This window comes from Chaetodon trifascialis, chromosome 15 (genome assembly GCF_039877785.1).
Source record: "Chaetodon trifascialis isolate fChaTrf1 chromosome 15, fChaTrf1.hap1, whole genome shotgun sequence".
Classification (NCBI taxonomy): domain Eukaryota; kingdom Metazoa; phylum Chordata; class Actinopteri; order Chaetodontiformes; family Chaetodontidae; genus Chaetodon; species Chaetodon trifascialis.
Genome location: NC_092070.1, coordinates 392154 through 418989, shown reverse-complemented (window position 1 = coordinate 418989; position 26836 = coordinate 392154). Strand labels below are relative to the sequence as shown.

The window sequence follows — 26836 nt, the reverse complement described above, 5'->3', positions numbered from 1 at the left end:
GGCGTCATGTTGGTTCTTCAGATGTTTTATCAGATTGCTAGTGTTGAAGTTGCCAGTTTTCACCCGTCCTCTAGACAATTTGGCTGAGCATAATTTGCAGTCAGCTTTACTGTTGTCACTGTCGTTTACCTTGAAAAATGTCCACACTGCTGACATTGCTCCTCCTCCGCCACGTACCTGCTGCACTATGAGGTGAACATCACGCTGCCGTAAAGTGGTATCAGGCATGGTGGTATCGGACCACTTTTATGAGTACGAGTAGGTGTACATGCACTCAGTATCGGACCAATACCCAATGCTGGTATCAGTATCCCTAATGACATTTCAACATCATTCACAACATGCGTCAGACACCTTTTGAAGAATAATGACAACATTCTTCAGTACTCATACTAACATATATGATAACTAATAGCATAACCAACTAATAGAACAAAGAAACAAGGAAAGGCAGATTATATTTGGTGAATTAAGCATTAATAATCATAATTGTCTCATGTCAAGTATCTAAAACCCAACCACTACTAGTCTCTAGATGGCAGTATTGCTCCATGCTGGAAACTCGGACCAAGCTGCTTATGTAATTTGAAATTATAGTTTTGTCATTTTACAAGCTAGAAACACAGGAAAAACATTGATACCATACAAATTATGAGTTAAGTGCTGTAGGAACGTCCGAAGTTGAATCAAACACATAGATTGCATTGTCCTGATGTGATAGAAAAGAAAGCACACAGACACACAAAACAGTTTGCTACAGGAATGTCTGATTTACAACTTGTCAATGTTATCTGAATCTTGGTGTCTCTCTGAGGCCTGCAAACTGTCCATTCAGATGTTTTTAACACCTGCATCTGGTGTAGAGCTGTAAAAAGTAATTAGCATCTCCATGAGAACAGTTAATTGATCAGCAATCCTTTTTAGTTGATCACCTTTTGTTTCCAGTCCTCCTGAAGGAATGGGGAGGGGGGCTCCAAGCCAGACATCCCTTCTCTCTCTGAATTAGCACCATACAGCACAGTAAATTAGTAAGTAGTAAATTAGCACAGTAAACAGTCAAAGAGATAATTAACTCCTTGCAGCTGGAACTGCAAGGGAAAAGGGTCAGTTAGAGGTCTTGTTTTCCAACATGATATAAGTGGGAAAACATCTTAAGATGTGAGTAGAATGTATTCTTCAAACTGTATTTGTAACATTTTTTGACTCAAACGTTCCTTTACCATGTCACTTTAAGCTGCTATAGAAACATTTGATATCCATGAATTATAGACACTACCACTAGCTATTTTTATAACTATCTGGCCACGATATAGCCCCTTGAACATACACACTTCAGCCGTATACTAGGTTTCAACCTAATCTTGTTTAGAAATGTGCTTCTGGAAAGTAGAATTGAGAAAATGAAAAGCAAGGTTGCTTTTTATTCTCCAGGCGGAACCTGGTGATGGAGGGTGCAGCCACCAGTGCTGGAGAACAGCTGGTTGACCTTAAATCTCGGGATGGGGCATGGTTCCTGGAGGAGCTCTGCAGTATGACTGGAAATGTCAGTGCCCTGGCAACACTGCTACAACGCTGCCCACTCCTGCCTCATGATCTGGAGCTGCCTGCACCCTCAGCTACGACCCAGGCTGTGTACCTGGCCAATGCTGTGTACACCTGCTTGCAGGTAAGTGCACCCCCAAAACACAGTGAAATCAACCATATACAACTAAGACTAGCCTATTTTCCAGATGGAAATGAGAGGCTTATTACAATTTTGCGGCATGTACGTAAATGCACTGTTAATGCGGTATGTTCCAGTGGGGGGAAAAAAAAAAAAAGGTTTTACAAGACTCATGTGTATCTTTGTTCACTGAAGGAACTGAACACCAACTTCCGTCAGATCATCTTTCCAGAGGCTCTGCGCTGTATGATAAAAGGAGAGCCCACCCTGGAGTCCATGTTGGCAGAGTTAGAGCAGCTGGTGGAGCAGAGTTCTGATGGTCTTGGCCTACAGGGTTTGACTGACGGTCTGCAGGCCTCCACGGGCCTGGACCACGACGGGCACAACCACTGCCTCCACATCACCAGGTATTAGCTGCTGTGGAATTCTAGTCATGAATTTCACCAGATGCAGCATTGGCGTAACTGATGGCAAGCTTGCAAGTACTTAAAATCCAAATTACGTCTGATGAAGAAAAACATATTTGTGTTCAGGATGCTGCATGCTCAGTACTCTGAGCTGATCCAGCCTCGCAGCATGAATGGACCAGGCCAGGACACACCAAAGATGTCTGCAGGTCAAATGTTGTTGGTGGCCTTTGATGGCATGTTCACACAGCTAGAGACTGCCTTTGGGCAGCTCACAGAAAAGGTAGAATCCTTTTTTTTTCTTTTAGATGTAATAAGTGTAATAATGGGTTTTAAATAACAGTATGTTCTCCCCTTCATAAAGTGTGTTATTTGATATTTTTTGGATTTCTTGTGCCTTATTTATATTGAGATTTGAGGTCCTCTTGCATCTGATTTTGTTGTAATCCTTATCTTGAGAAAAAAAACCCAAGCTAGAGGTCTGCGTGAGGCAAAAGTCAGCCTACAGGTCCCATGAGATTGTCATTACACATTACACAGATTCATCAAATTACTATTTGATGGCTTTTGGTAATTTAAAGCCAGTGTTACACTCAGAGGATTTTATCACCCCTTCATCCCATAGAGCTTTTCAAGAAAGAAAATATTTTCAGACCTGCCAACCTGTACGCATTTTGCATAGCAAGTATGCAGTTTGACATCTAAATACGCTGGTACAACTCGCCCCTCTAAACTACGCAAAAAGCTGCGGACATGTGAGTTCTGTGGTAAATGTGCATGTGCGGTACTCGTGTCTGACAACATGATGCAGCAGCATGGTGGAGTTTCAGCCAATCATTGTAGGAAAGTGGAGAATAACGAGTCTGCCAAACCTATAGCGTAACATCCCTGCCCCCTGCCCCCTGCCCGTCTTCCATTCCCCACTTGCTGCAGTTTGCGTTAAAAAGGTAAACTTTGTGTGTGTGTGTGTGTGTGTGTGTGTGTGTGTGTGTGTGTGTGTGTGTGTGTGTGTGTGTGTGTGTGTGTGTGTGTGTGCGTGCGTGTGTGTATTTATTTTAGGCTTTATGCATTGCAGATAAAGTAGGCCCGTATATGAGGAATGTGATTATTTATACAGTTTAAACATGTAGCCAACAAATATTTTGCAACAAGTTTTGCAACTACTATCATGGCAGATGAGGAGACAAAGACAGAGAGGGACAGGGTAGCAGATCTGCCAAAAAGAGTCTCCATGTCCCCTGGAAGATTTTGAGGAAATATCAAGAACAGTGGCCATGCTTATGACCTTCCAAAGTTCCTCATCATGCATTTTGCACAGTGTGCAATTATGATGTGGATGTAAGCCACCAGGGAGCTGCAGGTAATATATAAATTAGCCCCGGTGATGTGTGCCAATTTAATTATTACATTCTTGAAAACAAAAACACCTATTGCAATATACAAAATAAATTATTACCATTTTAATTAAATACATATTAAAATAATTTTTAATTCATTTTAATTAACTAAGTATTGAAATAATTCAATGCAGTTAACTTGTGGCTATCAGCTTGTATAAGTACTCGCATCATATAATGAAAGCAAGTGCAACTTTTTATTTTGCAGTCAGGTCAAATTGTAAAAAATGTCACTTAACTAGTCAAAATAAGAACTATGAACAAGTGTGTGTGTGTGTGTGTGTGTGTGTGTGTGTGTGTGTGTGTGTGTGTGTGTGTGTGTGTGTGTGTGTGTGTGTGTGTGTGTTGCAGACTGTCGACGCCACGTGGAGGGCAAAAAACATTTAAAGATTGTGGCCAGTACAGATGTTGTCCCTAAATTTAAATCGTTTTCCATGAAGCGAGTGATATGAGACCAATTCGGGCACAAACTATGTTCACCTCATTCATTGTAGAACATAACTTGCCATTATCTGCTGCAGACCATGCCGGACCACTATTCAAGAAGATGTTTCCAGACAGTGAGATAGCCAAACAATATGGCTGCACCAGAACAAAGACAGCCACCATTGTAAAAACATTGGCTAGGAATGATACTGACTACATCACAGAAATAATGAAGCAGTCCCCATACAGCCTTGCTACAGATGGGAGCACAGATATGGAGGACATAAAAATGTACCCCATTGTGGTAAGGAGTTTTGATCCCAGTCTTGGGAGGGTCACTGTGATGTTGCTCAAGATTTGTGAATGAAGGGAATCTACCGGGAGAGCAATATTTGAATTGCTTGACCGTGAACAAAAGGAGAGAGGCATACCAGGGTCAAACTGTGTCAGCTTTGCAGCTGACAATGCTGCAGTCATGCAAGGCTTGGGGAAAGGTGTAGCAGCTTTTTTGAAGGCTCAGAGTCCACACATCTACCTAGTTGGATGTGCCTGCCACCTGATACACCTTGCTTACAGTCACCTTGCAGTGTGTGAACCGCCTACTGAAACAGTGGGACAATCTCACTCTTTTCTTTGAGAATGAGATGGAGGCAGGCAAGAAAAAGAAGACAGGACCCTCATCTTCCTCCAAGTTGCTCAAGGCTCAATCTGGTCTTGCTCATAAGCCTAAAGCAACACTCTCCTCCACCAGCATGCCTACAGTGCAGTCCAAGGTCTCCTTCTCTGTCCCACCAAAGCTGCCCACACCTCCATCTGGTCCTACACAGAAGCCTATAGCTAAACCTGCCACCAGCATGCCTACAATGCAGCCCAAGGTCTCCTCCTCTGTCCCACCAAAGCTGCCAACACCTCCATCTGGTCCTGCACAGAAGCCTGAAGCTACACTTACCAGTGTATCAAAAGCTCCTGCACACCTTGCTGCAGAATTTGATTTAGCCAAATTCACCTTCAAACAAAAATGAAATTGGGAAGAGAGCTGAAAAGGGGAAAAAAAACAGAAAGAACAAAGAAAGACGTGAGAACATATCTGACAAAACCTGAGAAAGTATATCTACAGGATACAGTCCTAAATATTCGACAAGAATACTTGTCGAATATTTAGGACTGGTATGCTCTGGATGACTTAATTCAACTCAATGGGATGTCGGTTAGGACAGATGAGCACATACAGGAGGTTCCACTTAAATCTTCTATTATGAGGTTGTTGATCTGGTTTCATATGTCATGCACTCAGTCAAACATCTCAAAGGAAGGCTGAGGCATCCACATGCTCCTTTGTTCTCAAGAGGGAAAAAGGATGTCTGCATGTGGCCTGGCTGTTATATAGCCTCTGGGCTCCACCCATCCAGAATGGGGAAGGCAGGTAGGAGTGGTTGAGGATTGCAGCCAGGTGAGAACAGTTGAGGAGTCCATCCACATCACCAAGCAGTGGAGAGGTAGAGTCAACTCAGTCTGCAGCATCCTTGCTAGTTGGGCTCCAGTAAGAGCAGCACACAATTCCAAGCGGGGAACTGCGATCTGCCGTCTTGGTGCTACTCTTGAATGAGCCATAACAAAGGAGACATGAACCTGTCCGTTTGAGTCCACTGTATGCAGATACGCTACAGAGCCATATGCTGCTTCAGAGGCATCAGAAAACACATGCAGTTCTCTGGTCATTGAAGGATGTTGGTCTTCAGTGGGTCCATAACACCTTGGGAGTTTGATTTGGGCCAACTGGGGAAGTTCGTTTTCTCACAATGTCCAGGCTTTCATGAAGGCATCAGGAAGACATGGATCATCCCATTCCTGCTCTTTGGACCACAGTTTCTGGAGAAGGACTTTGGCGCAGGTGGTGAATGGGATGATGAACCCGAGGGGATCATACAGACTGGCCAGTATCCTGTACACGTTGCAGAGGGTAAGGGTCTGGTACTGAATAGGTCTGTATTTATATCCCAGGGTGTCTGAAGAACAGTACCATATTAAGCCCAATGCTCCTTCCCATAGGTCGATGCGGTCTTGACTTAGCCACAGTTCAGTGCTCTCTGATTTAGCCTCTTTAGGTAGATGCTCAACCACTGAAGGAGGGTTACTGATCCATCGTCGGATTTCAAAGCCACCAGAGGCAGGTGATGCTCTGAGCTTGTCAAGAAGGGTTCAGGCCTGCCCTTCAGTTGGAAATCTCTGCAGACAGTTGTCTACATAAAAGGACTGCAGGACTGATGTTAAGACATCTTCTTGACCCACTTGATTGTCTCTCACATGACACTGCAGGGCGTATGTGGCACAACAAGGGCTGCATGTTGTGCCAAATGGCAGAACTTGCCACTTATAGACCTCCACTGGTTCTTCATGTCTCATGTTTCGCCATAAGAAACGGAGAAGAGGTCTTTCCTCAGCCAGCAATTTGACCTGGTGAAACATAGGTTTGGTATCACCAGAAATGGCAACAGAATGCTGACGAAAACACAGCAGAACACCCATCAAGGAAGGGCCTAGGATTGGGCCAGGAAGAAGATGATCGTTTAAGATCTGCCCTTGGAATGAGCAGTTGAACACCAGGCCATTGTGTTCCACAAGATGGTATGGATGAACCATGACTCATCGGTGTGGACCACTTCATGAGAACTAAGCTTCTTCACATAACCAGCATCTAACAACTTATTGATTTCATGATCATAGATGGCTGCTTGCTCTGGATTCTTTAACAGCTTCCGCTCTGTCCATCTGAGGGCTGGTAGGACTGATTCCTTTGGCATCTGCAGTTTAGGAGCATTCATCTTGCGAATTAGGGGGGTTGCATAACGATCAACTCCATTGATCTCCACTCTCATTGTTTGATTTTCAAGAAGAGCTAGTGCCTCCTTGTCTTGTTTGGAACGAGTGGTGACCTTCTCGCTTTGGTAAGGAAGTACGTCATCTTTCCACAGTCTTTCTACAGCATGATAAAGGTCTGCATCTGCAAGCATTCTGATGAAACCTGGGTTGATATTGGTCATTTGAAGAGAGGAGGACAGGAGATCTTCTCCAACCTTTCAGCAGTCATGCTAGGGATACTGGTTATCTTCCACAGCAATGCTGATTGCGAGAGGATTTTCAGCCTTGTCGCCAAAAACAAGGCAATACAGGGCTAGCCTGAGCACTGACATGATCAGTGCTTTGGTGACAAGAAAGGTGAGCGTGGCTGCAAAGGGGACCCTCTGTCACATGGAGAGTTTCAGTGATGCTCTATTAAAGAAGTCAAAGTCAGCAAGCTATGATGCAAAACAGTCCAGAGCAAGTTCCACTCCAGGAAGGAGTGATAACTGATGCAAAAACTGTCAAGGTCAAGGTCAACAAAATAAAAAAAAATTAAATAATATGGTTGCCCTGGTTTGTTAACAGTATTTTCATGTTTAGAAAGTGTTTCTGTGTTCCATTGAAAGGCTGTCATGATACTGTATATACATGGCTTAGAATGACATAGCATTTTTTGGTTTTCTGTTGATAGTTTTGGATATTTATGTTAAGAAATTGTTAAAGAATGTAATTACAGAGTGCAAAATGTCTATATTTTTTATCTTTATTAAAGGTATTGTAATCAAAAATATAGGTTTTATTGTTTTTTTTATAACCGATTTCCAGCCAGTGAATGGGGAAATTACTGCGTGCAAAGCAATGGCGTTGCAAAAGTCTGCGAAAAAAAGCCGCACAACACAAGTGGTACTCAAAATATTTTGACAAGGTTGGCAGGTCTGTATTTTGTGAAATGAGATTTTCAGATTGTGGGCCTACATTTTGTACAATGGACTGTGGGAGTGGGTGGATACGATCTTAAACAAGCCAGTGGTAAACACTGAGTGATTGTACATTCAGGATTTAGCCACCAGTCATAATTTTCATTAGCATAATTTCTTCTCCCTTTTACCCATTTTCTTCTGCACCTCACCATCTTCAGCTGAGTTCTCTGGAGATACCATCAGCCTGGAGGAAGGTGGATGTTCTGAAGGAGGCTTTGGCCACACAGCTTCACTTCTTTGAAAGCCTGAATCAGCGGGAGCTGATGGAAGAGGTATTCTTCCTGAAGAGACTGCAAACCATTAGGGATTTCTTCAAGCTGTGTGCCTCCTTTGCTCAGACTCTGTCTGGTAAGAGCTCCTCTCTGCAACATAAGAACTTAGGTTCAACCAAGTTTCTCAGACCTTCCATTTATAAACCATCCACCTATAGTGATGGGCTGATCACCAGTCACCTGTTAAATAAGAACTGTTAGCTGAACTTTGTACAAACCCTATGGAGGACATGCCTAAAACAATATGTTAATATCCTTGATCAATCTTGGATCTAAATATTTATTACTATATTTCTGCTCTGTAAAGATGTGTACAGGAGTGTTTCCCAGGCAAATAAGATTAATTTTGGGCAATTACATCTGCACTTTGTTGTTTTAAGAATTCGTATTTGAATCATATTTATGGTCCATTCCCATCAGTGTTACAAGTTCATTGATCATCTTTTCAGCCTGCTGTCTGTGTCACAAATCTTGTGTGTTCAGGAACCTGTCCCTCAGCTGAGGACCTATTACCTACAAATGGACCAGTTGGTCTGGGGAAGGTCCTATACCGGCAGCCCAGTGCAACAGGGTCAGGCGTGATTGTGGTCAGTGAGGACAAGATGACCCGCCCAATCAAGACCTTCACAGCTGAGTTTGTTCGACAGGTGCTTATGGGTCTGCCCAGCCAAGCCCTCGGTCTGGCCCTCTGCAGCAGCATGTCTGCACTCGGCCTGGACATTGTCACCCAGGTGGAGGCAAAAGACTTTGGTGCAGAGAGCAAGGTATTGTGCATTTTTTGTGTGTGAGTGAGATAGATTTTTGGTGAGCAGTTAGTGATGCAGAAGGATATGGCCATAAGCTGTAACTACATGAATTAATTTTTATACATCACGTTAAAAGAGCATTTGCTCCAAATACTAAAGGCTCAGAGCTAAAGTTGATCCACTTAATTTACTTCTAGGATATGAAGTTTTAACTGGGAGATACTGACTCCTGAAATTGACCTAATACAATCAGCTGATGGTTTTACTAGAAAGGACTATTAATTCTGTTGGATTAATTAGAACTACAGAAACACAAAATTGTACAATGGTGTTATAGGGTGATGCTTCTTTTACCACATGAACAGCCTGGCTAAGTCCTGATATGGTAAAACTGAGAAGTTCCATCCATCCATCCATCTTCTCCCGCTTATCCGGGGCCAGGTCGCGGGGGTAGCAGTCTGAGGAGGGACGCCCAGACTTCCCTCTCCCCAGACACTTCCCCCAGCTCTTCTGGGGGGATCCCGAGGCGTTCCCAGGCCAGCCGAGTGACATAGTCACCCCAGCGTGTCCTGGGTCTTCCCCGGGGTCTCCTCCCGGTGGGACATGCCTGGAACACCTCCCTAGGGAGGCGTCCAGGGGGCATCCGATAAAGATGCCCGAGCCACCTCAGCTGACTCCTCTCGATGTGGAGGAGCAGCGACTCTACTCTGAGCTCCTCCCGGGTGACAGAGCTCCTCACCCTATCTCAAAGGGAGCGCCCCGCCACCCTGCGGAGGAAACTCATTTCAGCCGCTTGTATCCGGGACCTCGTTCTTTCGGTCATGACCCAAAGTTCATGACCATAGGTGAGGGTAGGAACGTAGATTGACCGGTAAATCGAGAGCTTCGCCTTCCAGCTCAGCTCCTTCTTCACCACGACGGACCGGTACAGCGACCGCATTACAACAGCCGCTGCACCGATCCACCTGTCAATCTCAGGCTTCCCTCACTCGTGAACAGGATCCCAAGATACTTAAACTCCTCCACTTGAGGCAGGAACTCTCCCCCAACCTGAAGGGAGCAAGCCACCTTTTTCCGGTCGAGAACCATGGCCTTGGACTTGGAGGTGCTGACTCTCATCCCAGCTGCTTCACACTCGGCTGCGAACCGCCCCAGTGCATGCTGAAGGTCCTGGCTCGAGGGAGCCAACAAGATAACATCATCTGCAAAAAGCAGAGACGAAATCTGGCGGCTCCCAAACTGAACCCCCTCCGGCCCCTGGCTGCGCCTAGAAATTCTGTCCATAAAAATGATGAACAGAACCAGTGACAAAGGGCAGCCCTGCCGGAGTCCAACATGCACTGGGAACAGGTCCGACTTACTGCCGGCAATGCGGACCAGGATTCTCCTCTCCAGTACCCTGGAATAGACTTTCCCAGGGTGGCTGAGGAATGTGATCCCTCGATAGTGGGAACACACTCTCCGGTCCCTCTTTTTAAAAAGAGGGAGCACCACCCCAGTCTGCCAGTCCAGAGGCACTGTCCCCATCTGCCACGTGATGTTGCAGAGGCCTGTCAACCAAGACAAACCTACAACATCCAGAGACTTGAGGTACTCAGGGCGGATCTAATCCACCCCCGGTGCTTTGCCACTGAGGAGCTTGCGAACTACCTCAGTGACTTCAGCCCCGGTGATGGATGAATCGACCTCCAAGTCCCCAGTCTCTGCTTCCTCTACAGAAGACATGACAGTGGGATTGGGGAGATCCTCGAAGTATTCCTTCCACCGCCCGACAATATCCCCATTCGAGGTCAACAGCTCCCCATCTCCACTGTAAACAGTGTCGACAGAAAGCTGCTTCCCCTTCCTGAGGCGCCGAATGGTTTGCCAGAATTTCCTCGAGGCCGACCGGTAGTCCTCCTCCATGGCCTCCCCAAACTCCTCCCAGACCCGAGTTTTTGCTTCTACAACTGCCCGAGCTGCCGCGCGCTTGGCCTGCCGGTACCCATCAGCTGCCTCAGGAGTCCTATGAGCCAGCCAGGCCCGATAGGACTCCTTCTCCAGCTTGACGGCATCCCTTACTTCCGGTGTCCACCACCGGGTTCGGGGGTTGCCGCCATGACAGGCACCGCCGACTTTACGGCCACAGTTACGGATGGCTGCATCAACAATGGAAGTGGAGAACATGGTCCATTCGGACTCAATGTCTCCAACCTCCCTCGGAATCTGGTTGAAGCTCTCCCGGAGGTGGGAGTTGAAAACCTCCCTGACAGCGGGTTCTGCCAGACGTTCCCAACAAACCCTCACGGTACGTTTGGGTCTGCCAAGTCTGTCCCGCTTCCTCCCCTGCCAGCGAATCCAACTCACCACCAGGTGGTGATCAGTTGACAGCTCAGCCCCTCTCTTTACCCGAGTGTCCAAGACATACCGCCGAAGGTCAGATGATACGACAGAAACAGCACAGAAATCTAATAACAGAACACCACTCGGGTTCAGATCGGGGAGGCCGTTCCTCCCAATCACACCCCTCCAGGTATCACTGTCGCTACCCACGTGAGCATTGAAGTCCCCCAGCAGAGCAATGGAGTCCCCGGTTGGAGCACTTTCCAGTACCCCTCCCAGGGACTCCAAGAAGGCCGGGTACTCTGCACTGCTGTTCGGCCCATAGGCCGAAACAACAGTGAGAGACCTATCCCCGACCCGAAGGCGCAGGGAAGCGACCCTCTCGCTCAGCGGGGAGAACTCCAACATATGGCGGCTGAGCTGGGGGGCTATAAGCAAACCCACACCAGCTCGCCGCCTCTCACCGCGGGCAACTCCAGAGTAGAAGAGAGTCCAGCCTCTCTCAAGGAGTAAGGTTCCAGAGCCCAGACTGTGCGTGGAGGTGAGCCCGACTATCTCTAGCCGGTACCACTCAACCTCCCGCACTAGCTCAGGCTCTTTCCCCCACAGTGAGGTGACATTCCATGTCTATGGATCTATCTACTCTGTTTTTTTCTTTTTCTTTTTCTTTTTTTTGCATATGCAATCAACATGCTCACACTGTAAACCCCTATGCCTTGGTCACTGCATTTATTGCTACGATGCTGAAAAGATGATATATTAACCAATATAAATGATTGCTGGACAGACCTGTCATTTGGGTAGTGCACATATATCCTTTCATTGTGTCAGTGTTCAAAAAGTGTACAAAAGCTCACCACATGCACTGTCTGCCTTGGCTCTGAAGGTGTCTCTGGATGAGCTTTGTAAGAAGGCAGTGGAGCAAAGCCTGGCATCAGGCCGAGTCTCCCAGCTGCTGCTGAACAGAGCCACCGTGCTGGCCTCCTCCTACGACACAGCCTGGAAGAAAGTAGACCTGCTGAGGAGGTTGGATGCCAACCTGGAGGCGACCAAGGCCAGTCTGCAGAGGAGCCAACTGCACATTGCTGTATTTCAGGTACAGACTGAAGTGTGTGTACATGTCTCTGATAAGATTGTGGCCATAAATCACATTTTGTCAGACACTGAATTGGTGACACTAATCTTGGGTTACCACCTTGGAACTGTGGTGACTGTTCAGATCCTCTGTGCTACCAGGTTGAGGATTTCTGTGAAGCATCCTCATTTTAAGATTTGTTGCTTTTTTGCATCTATATTTGAAGCACTATAGTCCACCACAAGCTCATTAATTTTGCTGATATTAAGCTTCAGGTGATTGTCTATGTGATGAAACCTTCTAGCAGTCCTCTGTACACCTCTGTAAAAAAAATAGTCTCTCAAGTGAAAACAGTTTAATTAATTTCTCACTGGAAGTTATTCTCTGGAATCATACATGTCAGTATAGTGATAACTTTAATTTTTCCCCAAAAAAATGCACATATATAATATATTTTGTTAGATTCCTTCGAAGTCTTCACTACATTAAGCTGCCATGGACGACAAACCTTGGTCGAATTTCTGTTTTCCACTCCTCACACGTACAAAATCTGTGAGTCAGATGATACTGTAGATAACCACAACAAAAAAATTCCCATCTTTTATACATCTAAGTACCACTTGAATGCAAAGGATTTTTTTTCCTGTGTGTTACTGGCTCATATTGACACTGAATACAACATGACATCAATGTGAGCTATACTATTCACAATAAAGCTTGCGGACAGGATGATGGATGTTGTGAGTGCTTGCTCTTCCAGGTATAACACACAGGTGCTTTTGAATGTGTTCACTTACAGTGGCAGCATGAAGATGTTCTGGGCCCCAGTAATCAACCTTTAAGTGTCAGCATTCCTCCTCGCTCTGTCATCCTCAGCAACATGAAGAAGAAGTTGTACAAACTGAGTCAGGATGAGGGAGCCATAGTTGCCATTCAGGTCAGCATCATACCACATCACACCAGTATCATAACACTCAACCAATGTTACAGCCTGGTTCACTGGCTGCAACATAAAGGGAGACAAAATCTTGTTAAATCTATCAATCAAATTGCCTCACCCAGGCATGGTACTGTACTGAAATCATTTATTTGTCCATTTTGTGAAATGGACCCACATTGGTGAACAACATATGTTATATATTGACCTCTAGTAGGGCCATGGAACTGTTTTTCTGAGTGGGTCCCCATTTTGTTTGTCTTTGCACAAGCATCACTCAATACACACGTCCTGCCAGTGGTTTTCACAGCATTCTAATGATCAACACCAAGATGTGCAGCAATGTGCCAAGAAATGCAGAGGGAGAGAAGATGGATTTTAAAGAAGTGCAATCATCACGTTTGTTAGGATACACAGAAGAAGATAAGATAAAATATACCTTTATTAGTCCCACAGTGGGGAAATTTCAGGTATTACAGCAGGAAAAGTGGATAGCAAACATAGAGGGCATCAGTAAAAAAGGACATTAAATATCAAACCAAACAATATAAACAAGGAATAATGAAATATGAACAAACAATACTGATATTGCACATTGATATGAACATTGCACATTGATGTGATTGCACATTGATATGAATATGAACAATCAGTACTGACATTGCACACAATGATAGTACTCCTTATTGATAGTGAATAGGTTCTTATATTGCACATAGGAATTGATATATTGCACCTTAAGTTGAAATTCACCTGAGCTAAATATTTTCACAGTATGAATGAACACAGTTAATGTGTATTATAATGCAGTCATATTGAAAGCATACTCTTAAATCTAGAGACAGTGTCTGCCTCCTGGACAAAGACTGGAAGATGGTTCCACAGGGGAGGAGCCTTATAGCTAAATGCTCTGGCTCCAGTTCTGCTTTTGGAGACTTTAGAAACCTTAAGTAAGCCTGCATTCTGGGAACACAGTGTTCTAGTTGGGTAATAAGGTACTATGAGCTCTTTAAGATAATATGGTACCTGACCATTTATGGCTTTGTAAGTAAGGAGGAGGATTTTATATTCTATTCTAAATTTTACAGGTAGCCAGTGCAGAGTGGCTAATACTGGAGAAATATGATCCCTCTTCCTGGTTTTTGTCGTAACATGTGCTGCAGTGTTCTGGAGTAACTGGAGGATATTCAACAACAAAATTGGGCACCCTGATAGTAAGAAATTGCAATAATCCAGCCTGGAAGTTCCGAATGCATGGACTAGTTTTTCTGCATCGTTTTATGACAGGGTGTGCCTGATTTTTGCAATGTTACATTGGTGAAAAAAGGCAGTCCTTGAAATTTGTTTTACATGGGAGTGAAAGGACATGTCCTGACCAAAGAAAACTCCCAGATTCTTAACAGTGGTCCTGGAGGCCAGCACAATGCCATCCATAACTGCTATATCATCAGAAAATTAGTTTCTAAGGTGTTTAGGACCTAGTACTATAACTTCAGTTTTGTCCGAGTTTAGCAACAGAAGATTGCAGGTCATCCAGGTCTTTATGTCCTGAAGACACAATTGTAGTCTAGTTCACTGTTTGGTTCCTTCTGGCTTCATTGATAAATATAGCTGGGTATCATCTGCATAGCAATAAAACTTAATTGAGTGCTTCCTGATGATGTTCCCTAAAAGAAGTATATATAAGGTGAATAGAATTGGTCCAAGCACAGAACCCTGCGGTACTCCGTAGCTGGCTTTAGTGAGCACAGAGGAGTCATCATTAACGTACAAACTGAGAGCTTTCTGAAAAGTAGGATATAGACCAGCTTAGCGCAGTTCCCTTAATGCCAATGAAGTGTTCCTGTCTCTGCAGTAGGATACCACTAGAAATCCTCAAATAAACTAATGTTGTGTAGAAAGTCCCACAGCTGATTAGCAACTGCTTTCTCAAGAATTTTTGAGAGAAAGGGGAGGTTGGATATAGGTCTGTAGTTGGCTAAAACCCCTGGATCAAGAGTAGGCTTTTTAAGTTAAGGTTTTATTACAGCTACTTTAAAGGGCTGTGGTACATAGCCTTTTGATAAAGACAGGTTGAACATACACTACTCACAAAAAGTTCTACAAGCATCATTGAGTTGGCCACCAGGGTGGACCTTCACATTCACGTCCATAAGCAGGAGAGAAGATTGGGGATGCCGGCTCGCCAACCTGCAGCTCATCCTCAGGCAACGCCCACGGCCGCCTTGTCATCATCATCCATTCCATCTGCACCCCGACAGGAGGAAACTGCAACTGGGCGCACCAAGCTGCCATCAGAGGAGAGGGAGTGAAGACAACAGTGGAATCTACTACATCTGGGGCAGATGACAGTGTAATAGATGAGGAACTGGCTCACCAGCTGGACATTCCTTGAATCCCTCTGTCTCGACCTGTGGCCACCAACGCTCTTGACGGTCAGCTTCTGAGAACCATTACCCACCAGACCAACCCAGTCCAGATCCTGATGTCCGGCAATCACAACAAGACTATTCAATTCCACATCCTGAAGTCTATACATATTCCTCTCTTCCTGGCTTACTCGTTTTGCCCGGCCCCAACGTCATAACCTGCACATTAATTCGGCCACTGGAGCAACCCTGGGAGGGAGCACCTCCTGCCACCAGATCTGCCTCAGACAAGCGATCATCCCACTCCCAGCTCCGCCCCCAATCTCTCCATGGTTCTGCCTGAGTGTCAAGATTACTAGGAAGTATTTAGCAAAACCAAAGCCACATCCCTGCCCCCCACCGTGCTTATGATTGTGCCATTGACCTGCAGCCCAGCACGTCTCCACCCAAGGGACACCTGTAATCCTTATCTGCACTGGAAAGAGACTCAATGGAGAAATACATCAATGACTCACTGGCAGGGACAGGGTTCTTCTTCATGGGAAAGAAGGATGGGACACTTAGGCCATATATCCACTATAGGATATTGAATGACATCACGGTAAAAAAACGATACCTATTTCTGCTCATCTCCTCAGCCTTCAAACTCCAGGGGGCCAAGGTCTTCACCAAGTTACATAATCTACATAACACCTATCATCTGGTCCACATCCGGGAGGGAAATGAGTGGAAGACTGCATTCAACACCCCCACAGGCCACAGCCTGACATCCTTGACGATTCAGTTTCAATGGACTCCAACGGCAGAGAGGGCTTTCGAAACATTTAAGACCCGGTTCACCTCTGCACCTATTCTCCAGATCCCCGATCTGGACCACCAGTTGATCATGGAGGTGTACATCTTGGACATTGGAATTGGAGCCATATTGTCCCAGCGGGTGGCCTCCTACCAGAAGCTCCATCCCTGTGCTTTTTCCTTGAGAGGAACTACGACATTTTAAACCGGGAACTATTGGCTGTCAAAATGGCATTAGAAGAGTGGCACCACTGGCTCGAAGGAACGAAGAAGCCGTTCCATATCTGGACGGACCACAAGAACCTCGGACATATTTAGACGGCTCAGAGGCTGAACTCCAAACAGACTTGGTGGTCCCTCTTCTTTACCTGCTTCAACTTTGCCCTCTCCTACTAACCAGGGTGTCAAAACATCAAGTCTGACGCCTTCTCATGTCAGTTTCAGGAGAGGGAGGAGAAAGCGATCAAGACCACGCCCATCTTTTGCCCGCTTCCTGTCTGTTAGCCCCCCGTCACCTGGGAGATTGAGGAAAGAGTGCAAGTGGCTGTAGAGAATCAGCCCGGGCCCAGCACCTGCCCTCAGGATCGGTTGTTCCTTGGAACCTGCTCTTGGACATCCTGCAGAGGGTCCACTTGCAACCAGCAGAAGCCATCTCATCAGGCCCCAGTTGGCTTCCTCCAACCCTTACCCATTTCTGGTCCCCCATCTCCCTTGACCTTGTCACTGGCCTTCCTCCGTCCCAAGGGAACACAGTTATCCTGACTATTGTGGACAGATTCAGCAAGATGGTTCACTTCATTCCACTTCTCAAACTTGCCTCAGACAAAGAGACCACAGAGCTGATGCAGCAGGTATTCTGTCTGCATTGCCTCCCAGTGGATGTGGTGTTGGAGCTGAGCCCCCAGTTTGCATCCGTGTTCTGGAAAGACTTCTGCAGTTTACTAGAAACCACTGCGAGGATTTCACCTCCAGTCCAATGGTCAGATGAGTGGATGAACCAAGACATGGAAACCACCTGTCACTGTATGGTATCACAAAATCTCTCCTCCTGGTCACAACAGCTATTGTGGGTGGAATACGTTTAACACGCTTAACACGCTTAACACTCTAACCAGTTCCACCAAAGGCCTCCTTTCTAGTGTGCGTACAGGTTTCAGCCCCTGCTCTGCCCTGCACTGGAGATGGAGGTCTCCTGCAATAAGATTATATTCATCAGAGTCCAACCTACCTTCCGAGTAAAGCATGTGATAAAGAGTCCTCTCATGCCCACTGAAACTCCACCTCCACCTCCTTGGATTATTGAGGGAGGACCCGCTTACTTCCTATGCCGATTTCTGCTCTCGCCGCCAGGTTCAGGACCTGCAGTATCTGGTGGATTGGGAAAGTTATGGCCCTGAGGAAAGATCATGGGTCCCCGCTCAACATATCCTGGACCATGGACCCATTAGTGGTTTTCACCTACAGCATCCAACGCAGCCCCCTGTGAAAAAGGAATTATCCTCGGATGGGACCGGACGCTCAGATGAGGAGGATCCTGCGCCAGAAAAGGATGAGGAAGATTCCCTCCTCCAGACCACCTCCACCCACCCAACACAGGAGGATGTAGACATGAAACTCTCTGAGGAATTCTATAATGATGTGGGCTCTTGTCATGGTGCTAGAATGAAATTTAGGGGCTAGGGATAAACCCCAAAGGTCTGTTAGATTCTTTAGGCTACAGTAATCTTTAAGAACCTTTAAGATCTTTGCTTCTATTTTTCATGAGCTGAGGTCAAAGATCTAAAATATTTTCTATATGCACAAAAGATCCCTTTCTCTCAAATATTGTTCACAAATCTGTCTAAATCTGTGTTAGTGAGCACGAGATAATCATCCCCACCTCACAGGTATAGCCTATCAAGATGCTGCTTAGACAGCATGAATATTGCACAAGTGTGCCTAAGGCTGGCCACAATAAAAGGCCACACTGAAATATGCAGCTTTACTTTATTGGGAGGGTGGGGGGGTGGGGGGTGGTCAGAAAACCAGTCAGTATCTGGTGTGACCACCATTTGACTCACGCAGTTCAAAACATCTCCTTCACATAGAGTTGATCAGGTTGTTGATTGTGGCCTGTGGAATGTTGGTCCACTCCTCTTCAATGGCTGTGCAAAGTTGCTGGATATTGGCAGGAACTGGAACACGCTGTCGTATACACCAATCCAGAGCATCCCAAACATGCTTAATGGGTGACATGTCCGGTGAGTATGCTGGCCATGCAAGAACTGGGATGTTTTCAGCTCCGAGGAATTGTGTACAGATCATTGCAACATGGGGCGATGGTCGTGGATGAATGGCACAACAATGGGCCTCAGGGTCTCGTCTGTGCATTCAAAATGACATCAATAAAATGCACCTGTGTTTGTTGTCCATAACATACGCCTGCCCATATCCTAACCCCACCGCCACCATTGGCCACTCAATCCACTACGTTGACATCAGCAAACCGCTCACCCACACGACGCCACACACACTGTCTGGCATCCGCCCTGAACAGTGAAAACCGCGATTCATCCGTGAAGAGAACACCTCTTCAACGTGCCAGACACCATCGAATGTGAGCATTTGCCCACTAAAGTCGGTTACTACGTTGACATCAGCAAACCGCTCACCCACACGACGCCACACACACTGTCTGGCATCCGCCCTGAACAGTGAAAACCGCGATTCATCCATGAAGAGAACACCTCTTCAACATGCCAGACGCCAGACGAATGTAAGCATTTGCCCACTAAAGTCGGTTACAACGACGAACTGCAGTCAGGTGGAGACCCTGATGAGGACAACAAGCATGCAAATGAGCTTCCCTGAGACAGTTTCTGACAGTTTGTGCAGGAAATCTTTGGTTATGCAAACCAATTGTTGCAGCAGCTATCCAGGTGGCTGGTCTCAGACAATCTTGGAGTTGAACATGCTGGATGTGGAGGTCCTGGGCTGGTGTGGTTACATGTGGTCTGCGGTTGTGAGGCAGGTTGGATGTACTGCCAAATTGAAACGCCTTTGGACAACCTGTTTCTTCCTACAGAAGTGTGGAAACTAGAAGAAACCCATGACTCTGTCCAGAGTCCCTAAGTTCCTTCAAAGTCCTATCTTTATTGTAGCAGAGTGAGTGAAGAACTTAAACTCCAACTTATAATCCACAGTCAGTGGGAAAATGGTTATTCCTCCTGTGCTATCAGTCCTCCTTTGCAATGTCAAGCTCCCCACACACTCCTTCTCTTGAGTTGGCTTGAGTTTGAGTTGATGTAGGAAGAAGAACCCTGCTCTCTCCTGTTTTGGCTACTTTACACCCTTCTCACTTAATCCCACCTCTCTATTGCACACATCCTTTTAAGATAAGACCTTATTGATCCCACACCGGGGACATACAGTCATTACAGTCAGCAAGTATTACAAAGAGCAAAAACAGTGGCATAGAAAGACACCAAACTGTTAGATTGCATGTGCAACTTTCATGTGTGTATGTCCTTTTTTGTAATTTTCCACTAAGCTTTTGGTCACAGGCTACGTGTCATCCTCATTTAGGTGTGTATGTGACTTCCTCATTTGGATGTTGTTTAGTGGAAAATTGCTCACTTTCCACACCCAAGATCATAAGTTGTTTTTCAACTTAGCTCAGCTTACAAAACTTAGAACTTTGTATGATTCCATGCCATTATTTGGTTACAATAACAGCATCTTAAATTCAGTCATTGTTATAACTTATAATATGACAATTACTCGTGTGTATTACATTACCATCCTAGGACTGGGTGATAAAAGTCCTTTTACTCACAGTTCTTATGTGTGTTAGGGGAATAGGGATCTCAACCTCTATTAACTGTGTCTGTTTGTGAAAACATTAGAGGATGGCAGATGGAAGTTACAGTTTAAAAAGCTCAAAATACAATATTCATTGAACAGAAGTCCATATCTTGGTGTTGTTTGACTGCTGTTGTCCTCAGGAGAAGCTGGCATCACTAGAGGCTAGCATCGAGCAGCGTCTGAAGTGGGCTGGTGGAGCCAATCCGGCACTGGCTCCCGTCCTGCAGGACTTTGAGATGACCATCAGGGAGAGACGTGCCATGGTGGCCAGAGAGAATCAGCGCACCAGCCAGGTAACACCACTGCCTTGTTCACGATCAAGGGCCTAATTTTTTTTTTAATTTGTGGTGGCAAAGGTAGGAAAATGTGCGTGGCACGAGCAGCGTACTGAGTTTGTGCTCAGAGCATTTAAAGTGCTGTGCATTTAAGTGAAAAATATCTTAATTTCACTTATTGCTTACCAATTTAAGTACAGTGATGAATTTTCCATAAAAATATGAAAACAGAACAGAGGAAGCACTAAAATCAAATTAAAACAGGTGTGTCCTATGTGTCATATGACATGGAATCTATAGGGTAAACTGTTATTTTCAAATTCCAAAAAAGTTGAGATGCTGTGTAAAACATGAAGAAAAACAGAATGCAATCATTTGCAAACAGTTTTACAAAGTCCATGTAGTAATATCCTGAGCCCCATGAGAATGCCCATTAATACCCAGTCATGATACTATTACCTGTTACCAATTAAAACAAGTGTTTTTGAGCACTCCAGAACTTTATCAGTCTTGTTCCTGTCCCAGTTTGTTTACAATGTGTTGCTGCCCCCAAACTCAGAATATGCAGGTGTTTACAAAAATCATGATGTTGATGAGGTAAAACATTAAATGTATTGTCTTAGTATGGTTTTCAACTGAGTAAATGGCAAAAAGAAATAGCAAATTATCACATTTAGTTTTATTCATGGTTTACACAGAATCCAAACTTTTTTGCAATAGAGTTTATATTCAGATATTTGTGTCAAATAAAGTAATAATGCATTAACAATCAAAATAGGTGTGCTTCATGAGACAAATTTTGTATAATTTCTCTATCCTAATTTTCCCAAATAGAGGCAAAGAAGCATGGAAGGTATTCAAAATAGGGAAATTCATGATTTCTGTTATCTGTTAAGTATCTGCACTCAAAAAATAGGCTACTGAGGTTCCATATCCAGTCCTATTTGATCCTGCTGTAAGTGTGTCATTCCTCCATTGCCTCCACACTTGAGTGCCATGTGTAATGTGCAAGTGCTGCATCAAAGCAGTTGCTGATAAAAGGCTCAATATTTTTTTTCTGAAATTTCAACAAAGGCAGTAGCCAATAAAACAAAGGCAGCCCACTGTTGAGTTAGATAGGCAGGGAACATCCAGACTTCATAGATGACCAGTGTTAAAAAAAATGTGGACAGTTTTCTTGTTGTCTTCCTCATAGGTCACCTTCCTGTGCTCCACCATCCTGAACTTTGAAGGACTTCGAACCCGATCCCCCGAGGCCCTCAACATGGATGCAGCACTCTTTGAACTGCTGAAGCGCTGCCAGCAAACCTGTTCCTATGCTGCCCAGTTCAGCAGCACTGTGTCTCCATTGGAGCTACAACTATTGCACAGACTGGTGGGTGTGATCTCTGACCTCTGCAGTCTATATTCCTGTCCAAAATTATCAGATGTTACTTTTGCAGTGGAAGTTTTGAACCATGTCTGTAGGTTAAAGGTATACAATGCAGGATTTGTTGGTTGCAGTTTGAAAAAAAAACATTCAAAGTCAGCCCCTCCTCCCCAGCTGAAGACTGAGAGCAGCAGTGGTGAAGCAAGCTACGGAGTGAATGAAGACAGGGAACAGTCTTAGCAAGAGCAAAGCAGTGAATCAGAGAAGGTTTTTTTTCTGATTGTTTGATGGCAGTTATATTCTAAAGCCCAAAGAAATGTTGTGATTTTGTGTGAATGCAGCTAAAGCACATGCTTCATCCTGTCTGCCCTTTGGGTCTCTGTTCTCTGTGTCTATCTCAGCCCCACCCTTGGTCAAACAGACGCAGAGAACTGCAGCTCATGACACATACAGAGCAGAGGAGAGAAACAAAGACAGCGATGAAACTTGGTCACTGTCTTTTTATAGTCCCAGCCCTGCCCAGTAACTGGCTGGGGACAATGTACCACTGCCCAGAGGCTGACGCCCAGGAACTTCCTACACTACTTCTGTCTGTTGTTAGGTTTAGGCAACAAAAACACTTTGGTTAAGGTCAGTGAACAGTTGTGATTTTGGTTAAATGCTAATAGAAAATCTCAAGTCTAAAGCCACTGCTGACTTCACCCGTATTAAAACAGACCATGATATTTCTGTGACTTCAACCACATTTTCCAGTGCCTAAACATAACCATAAACAAGTTGAATAATTATGTAGTCACTATGAGTGGATTGCAAGATTTCCTGTTTTGGCATAAAGCAAATGAAATACATTGTCTGTGAACATTTTACTGATAGGTTCAGCATCAACATTTTGGCGGCTTTGCGGCTCAATGATTTCATGCTGGTTGTCGGGTTTTTGGTCTTGCAGAGTAAGAAAATGCACAGTGTTACACCTTTCCAGTTGCACTTGCAACAGCTTTAATTTTGGTTCAAATGATTTCACATTTGATTGATCTGAGAAGCTGGCTGGAGCACCAGGTTCAGCTCTGAGAGATACTTACCAGAAAGATCAAATCACACAGACATTTGCTATGACTGAGTTTCCATATCAGGTTTTCCCTTCATCTCTATAAATTATTCCAGACAAACTGACACTTTGGAATAGTTTTGCTTTATCTGAGTACCATGTCCTTCTGAATGAGGTTTCATCTTCTTAGCATTAGCTCATTCACTACAAAACTTGCCTGCAAAACAGTATCTGTCAGAATGTGGGTTTGCAAAAGCTGCTGGTTGGGCACCCAAACTCAGAAGAGTGTTACTGTTGTCCTAGTACATTTGTCCTTGCAGCTCATCCCATTTAAGATAAGATAAAACTTTATTAATCTCACATTACGGAAATTGTTACAGACAGCAAGGAATAAAGCATAAAAGCGAGACATAGAAAAGAACAAAAAGACAATAAAAAAGGATACAGAATAAGAATCAATTATGTACATTATATACAAAGGTATTTGAATACTATTGCCATAAAAATACTATTGCCATATTCAATTGCATGAGTCAGATATGGATAATAAATACAATGATTTGTTCTATTGCACAGGAGAGAAAAATATATAACAGTAACAAATAAGTAATATTGCACAAGATATTCGCACAGATGTAATAGATATGAGCAAATGTCAACATAAGTAACAGTAGTGCAAACAGAAGTTTTGTAATGCTGTGATCTGAAAAAACATCAACACAGTGCTAAAGTGCTAAATGATGCTGGAGTTAAATAGTCTGACTGCTGTTGGAATGAAGGACCTGCATTCCTTCTTACACAGTGTATGCAGCAGTCTGTTGCTGAAGGAGCTGCTTAAGGCCCCCACTGTCTCACGCAGCAGCTGAGAGTGGTTGTCCATGATTGGCATCAGCTTGGCTAACATCATCCTCTTACCCATCTCCTCGATGTTGTGCAGAGGGCAGAGCCAGTTCTCCCGAATAATTAGTTCAGTATTTTTCTGTCCCTTTTTAAGTGTCCTACATACTCATTACATTAGCCTTCTTAGCAGATGAAGACACCTTTGGCCCTTCCTGTACAGAACATCTGTCAACAATGGCTGAATCATCAGGGAATTTTTGAATGTGTCAGCTGTTGTTGTGTTGTGTCTGAAGTCCAATGTGTACAGAGTGAAGAGGAAAGGAGAGAGCACTGTACCCTGTAGAGCCCCCTTGATGCAAACTACTACATCAGACACACAGTTGTGAAGCCTCACATACTGTGGTCTGATGATGAGGTAGTTAATAGTCCACACAGCCAAGTGGCAGTCTACTCCAGCTTCCAGCTTCCACCTTAGCAGTGATGGCTGGATTGTGTTGAAAGCAATGGAGAGGTCAGACAACATGACCCTCACTGTGTTCCCTGTACTCTCCAGGTGGGAAAAAGATCAGTGAAGTGGGTAGATCACTGCTTCTTCCACTCCAATGTCTGGTTGAAATGTGAACTGTAGGGGGTCCAGCACACTGTTCACCAGGTGATGTGGTGGTTCAGTATGATCCTCCCTATGGTCTTCATCAGGTGGGAAGTTAAGGCTACCAGTCTGAAGTGGTTGGGCTCTCTGGGATGCACCACATGGAACCACACAGGAAGTTTTCCACAAGGCTAGATCTCTCTCTAGATTGAGGCTCAGGGTGAAGATGTGCAATATAATGCCGTAGAACTAATCTGCACTGTCTCTGAGCCATCTCAAGTGTGTTTCAAGCTGTTATGACTGTTGAGATTGAGTGCATACTGCCATTAGAAACATAGTGCAATTAGCTGATAATTAGCCTCACCAGACAACATCAGTAATCAATACAAAGACACACTATTAGATTGCAAACCATTAATCAAACCAATAACTACCTGCAGTCACTGAGTGTTAGGCAATCTTGTCGTACGAGCAGTTACCTAGTGTTTCTGTGATGGTGACAAAATGTTAAGAAATATTCATAAAGAATTTGGATTAAACAGAAATTCCCTTTAAGAAATGGGACATATTAACAATTCCTTACACCTCCATAGAAACACCTGCAATTCGGTATCAATGTGATCCGTGAAGATAAACTGTATTTCCATTATGAATTTTGCTGAATTTCGGTGCCGTAACTCCCTAATAACCTCAGTGCGCTATTTTAGTGCGAGACATCAATTAAAGGCAGACCCCTAAGTAGAACATTTACTATTTTGTGTTATATCCTGTATTGCTGAAAAAAAGTAATTGCTTTTTTGCATTTATGAATTGCCTCGCAGGCCAGATGAAATGGTCCCCTTTAAGCTCTCTGTTTATCATGACAGAGTCCAGTGCTGGACTTGCCCATCGGTACTCCTGATTGGCTGAGCTGTGCCCAGAGGCAGCTGGAGGAGGAGCTGAGTGTTGAGCGGAGGACTCAGGAGGAGAGGGAGCAGCAGCTGGAGTCCTGTGGAGAGACACTGCAGCTCCTGGTTGACTCCATTAAGACCATTCTGTCCAGCCACAACCGCCAACTGGCTGATGTCAAGCACCTCCTGAGAGCCATGGCTAAGGTACAGTCAAGGCCCAAACTATTTCAAACATGCACATGGTTTTTAATACATTTGCAAAAAACAATCTAAATATTATTATTTCATTGTTTTAATGGGTGTGTGTGTAGAAACAGTGCAAATAATTCATTATTTTTTAAATCATCAGCTCAATAAAGTCTGCAAAAAGAGAAGGGGTGTTAATACTTCAGTCAGACACACATAGACGTGTGTTACAGTATGTATGTACATACATACAGTATGTACAGCATACTTTTTTACATTATACAGATAAATTCCATTCTGACCCACAAGTCTGTTTCAGCTGCTTCAGTAGTCATCCTCTGGGTTAATTCTGTCATACAGGATGAGGAGGCAGCATTGGCAGATGGTGAAGAGGTGGCATATGAGGGCAGTGTGCGTCACTTCCTGTTGGAGTATAAAGCATGGCAGGACAACATCCAACTGGTCCTATTCACTGTGGTCCAGGCCAGTGGGCAACCTCGCAACCAGGAGCAGCTTGAGCTGCTGGAGGAGATTCCTGCTACCCTGAAGGAACTGCACTCCCAGAGCCAGAGGTGCTCACATAATAAATGTGTACTCTCACACTCCATTCCACGTGTAAATCTTGTGTTAATATATTGTGTATGCATCACTGCAGTGTCTATAATGGCCTGGTTGGCTTCGCCTCCCCACTGGTGACAGACAAAGACAGTGAATGTGCCAGTCCTGTTTCCGCAGCACAGACAAGCTTTGCAGCAGGTACAGACTGAAAAGTATCAAAGCATCCATAGAAACATCTTGAAATGGAGAAGTTTTATATTCCAGGAATGGTGTACGAGTGATTATTCATTTACAATTTAATACCTTGGGAAAACCAGAGGAGTCAGGGACTAAATATTTGGGTGACATTTGTAGTACTGGAGGTCATTCATTGGTCAAATACAGAGCTTCTGATTACTTGTTTTATTTTGTATTTTTTCACATGCGGTTTGACTTCAGCTGTAAGATGCAGCGGAATGAAGACCCAGCCTGACTCCATGTCCCAGAATGCACGGAAGGCTCTGCCACGTAACCTGGGAACTCCCACTGATACCCCACCCAGCACTCTGCTGATGAACAGCAAAGGCCTCAACCCCAGTCCCAAGAGGGCTGTACGAGACCCCAAAACAGGACGAGGTACTGTTCTTCACTCTCTTCACATGTCTGTGGTTAGTAGTCCTATTATTTTAGCTTTTACATGTATACAATTTCAGGATATACCAGAGTGAGACTTTAAACATCACATGACCTAAAAATTATATTTTTAAAAATGTGATTTTTATTAAAAAAGCTATTGAGTAAAATATTAAACAAGTAGGGGGCACGGTGGCGCAGCAGGTAGTGTGCATGCCTCACAGCAAGAAGGTCGCCGGTTCCATCCCCGGGTTGAGCAAGGCTTTTCTATGTGAAGTTTGCCTGTTCTTCCCATGCTTGCGTGGGTTCTCTCTGGGCACTCCGGCTTCCTCCCACAGACCAAAAACATGCTCATTAGGTTAATTGGTGACTCTAAAATTGCCCTTAGGTGTGAGTGTG

General features: G+C 44.6%; 1 protein-coding gene across 2 annotated transcripts in view; it reads left to right on the top strand.

Moving 5' to 3' along the window:
• smg1 (SMG1 nonsense mediated mRNA decay associated PI3K related kinase) overlaps window positions 1-26836 on the top strand; it is a 144463-nt gene that overhangs the window by 105022 nt on the left and 12605 nt on the right. For both annotated transcript variants that reach the window (XM_070980185.1, XM_070980186.1), the window contains exons 50-62: window positions 1432-1666; window positions 1859-2070; window positions 2197-2353; window positions 7873-8062; window positions 8470-8750; window positions 11941-12150; window positions 12929-13066; window positions 20214-20366; window positions 21544-21723; window positions 25058-25285; window positions 25628-25839; window positions 25923-26023; window positions 26264-26440. In XM_070980185.1, coding sequence (XP_070836286.1) covers window positions 1432-1666; window positions 1859-2070; window positions 2197-2353; window positions 7873-8062; window positions 8470-8750; window positions 11941-12150; window positions 12929-13066; window positions 20214-20366; window positions 21544-21723; window positions 25058-25285; window positions 25628-25839; window positions 25923-26023; window positions 26264-26440 — 2474 coding nt within the window. The remainder of the gene's footprint in view (window positions 1-1431; window positions 1667-1858; window positions 2071-2196; window positions 2354-7872; window positions 8063-8469; window positions 8751-11940; window positions 12151-12928; window positions 13067-20213; window positions 20367-21543; window positions 21724-25057; window positions 25286-25627; window positions 25840-25922; window positions 26024-26263; window positions 26441-26836) is intronic.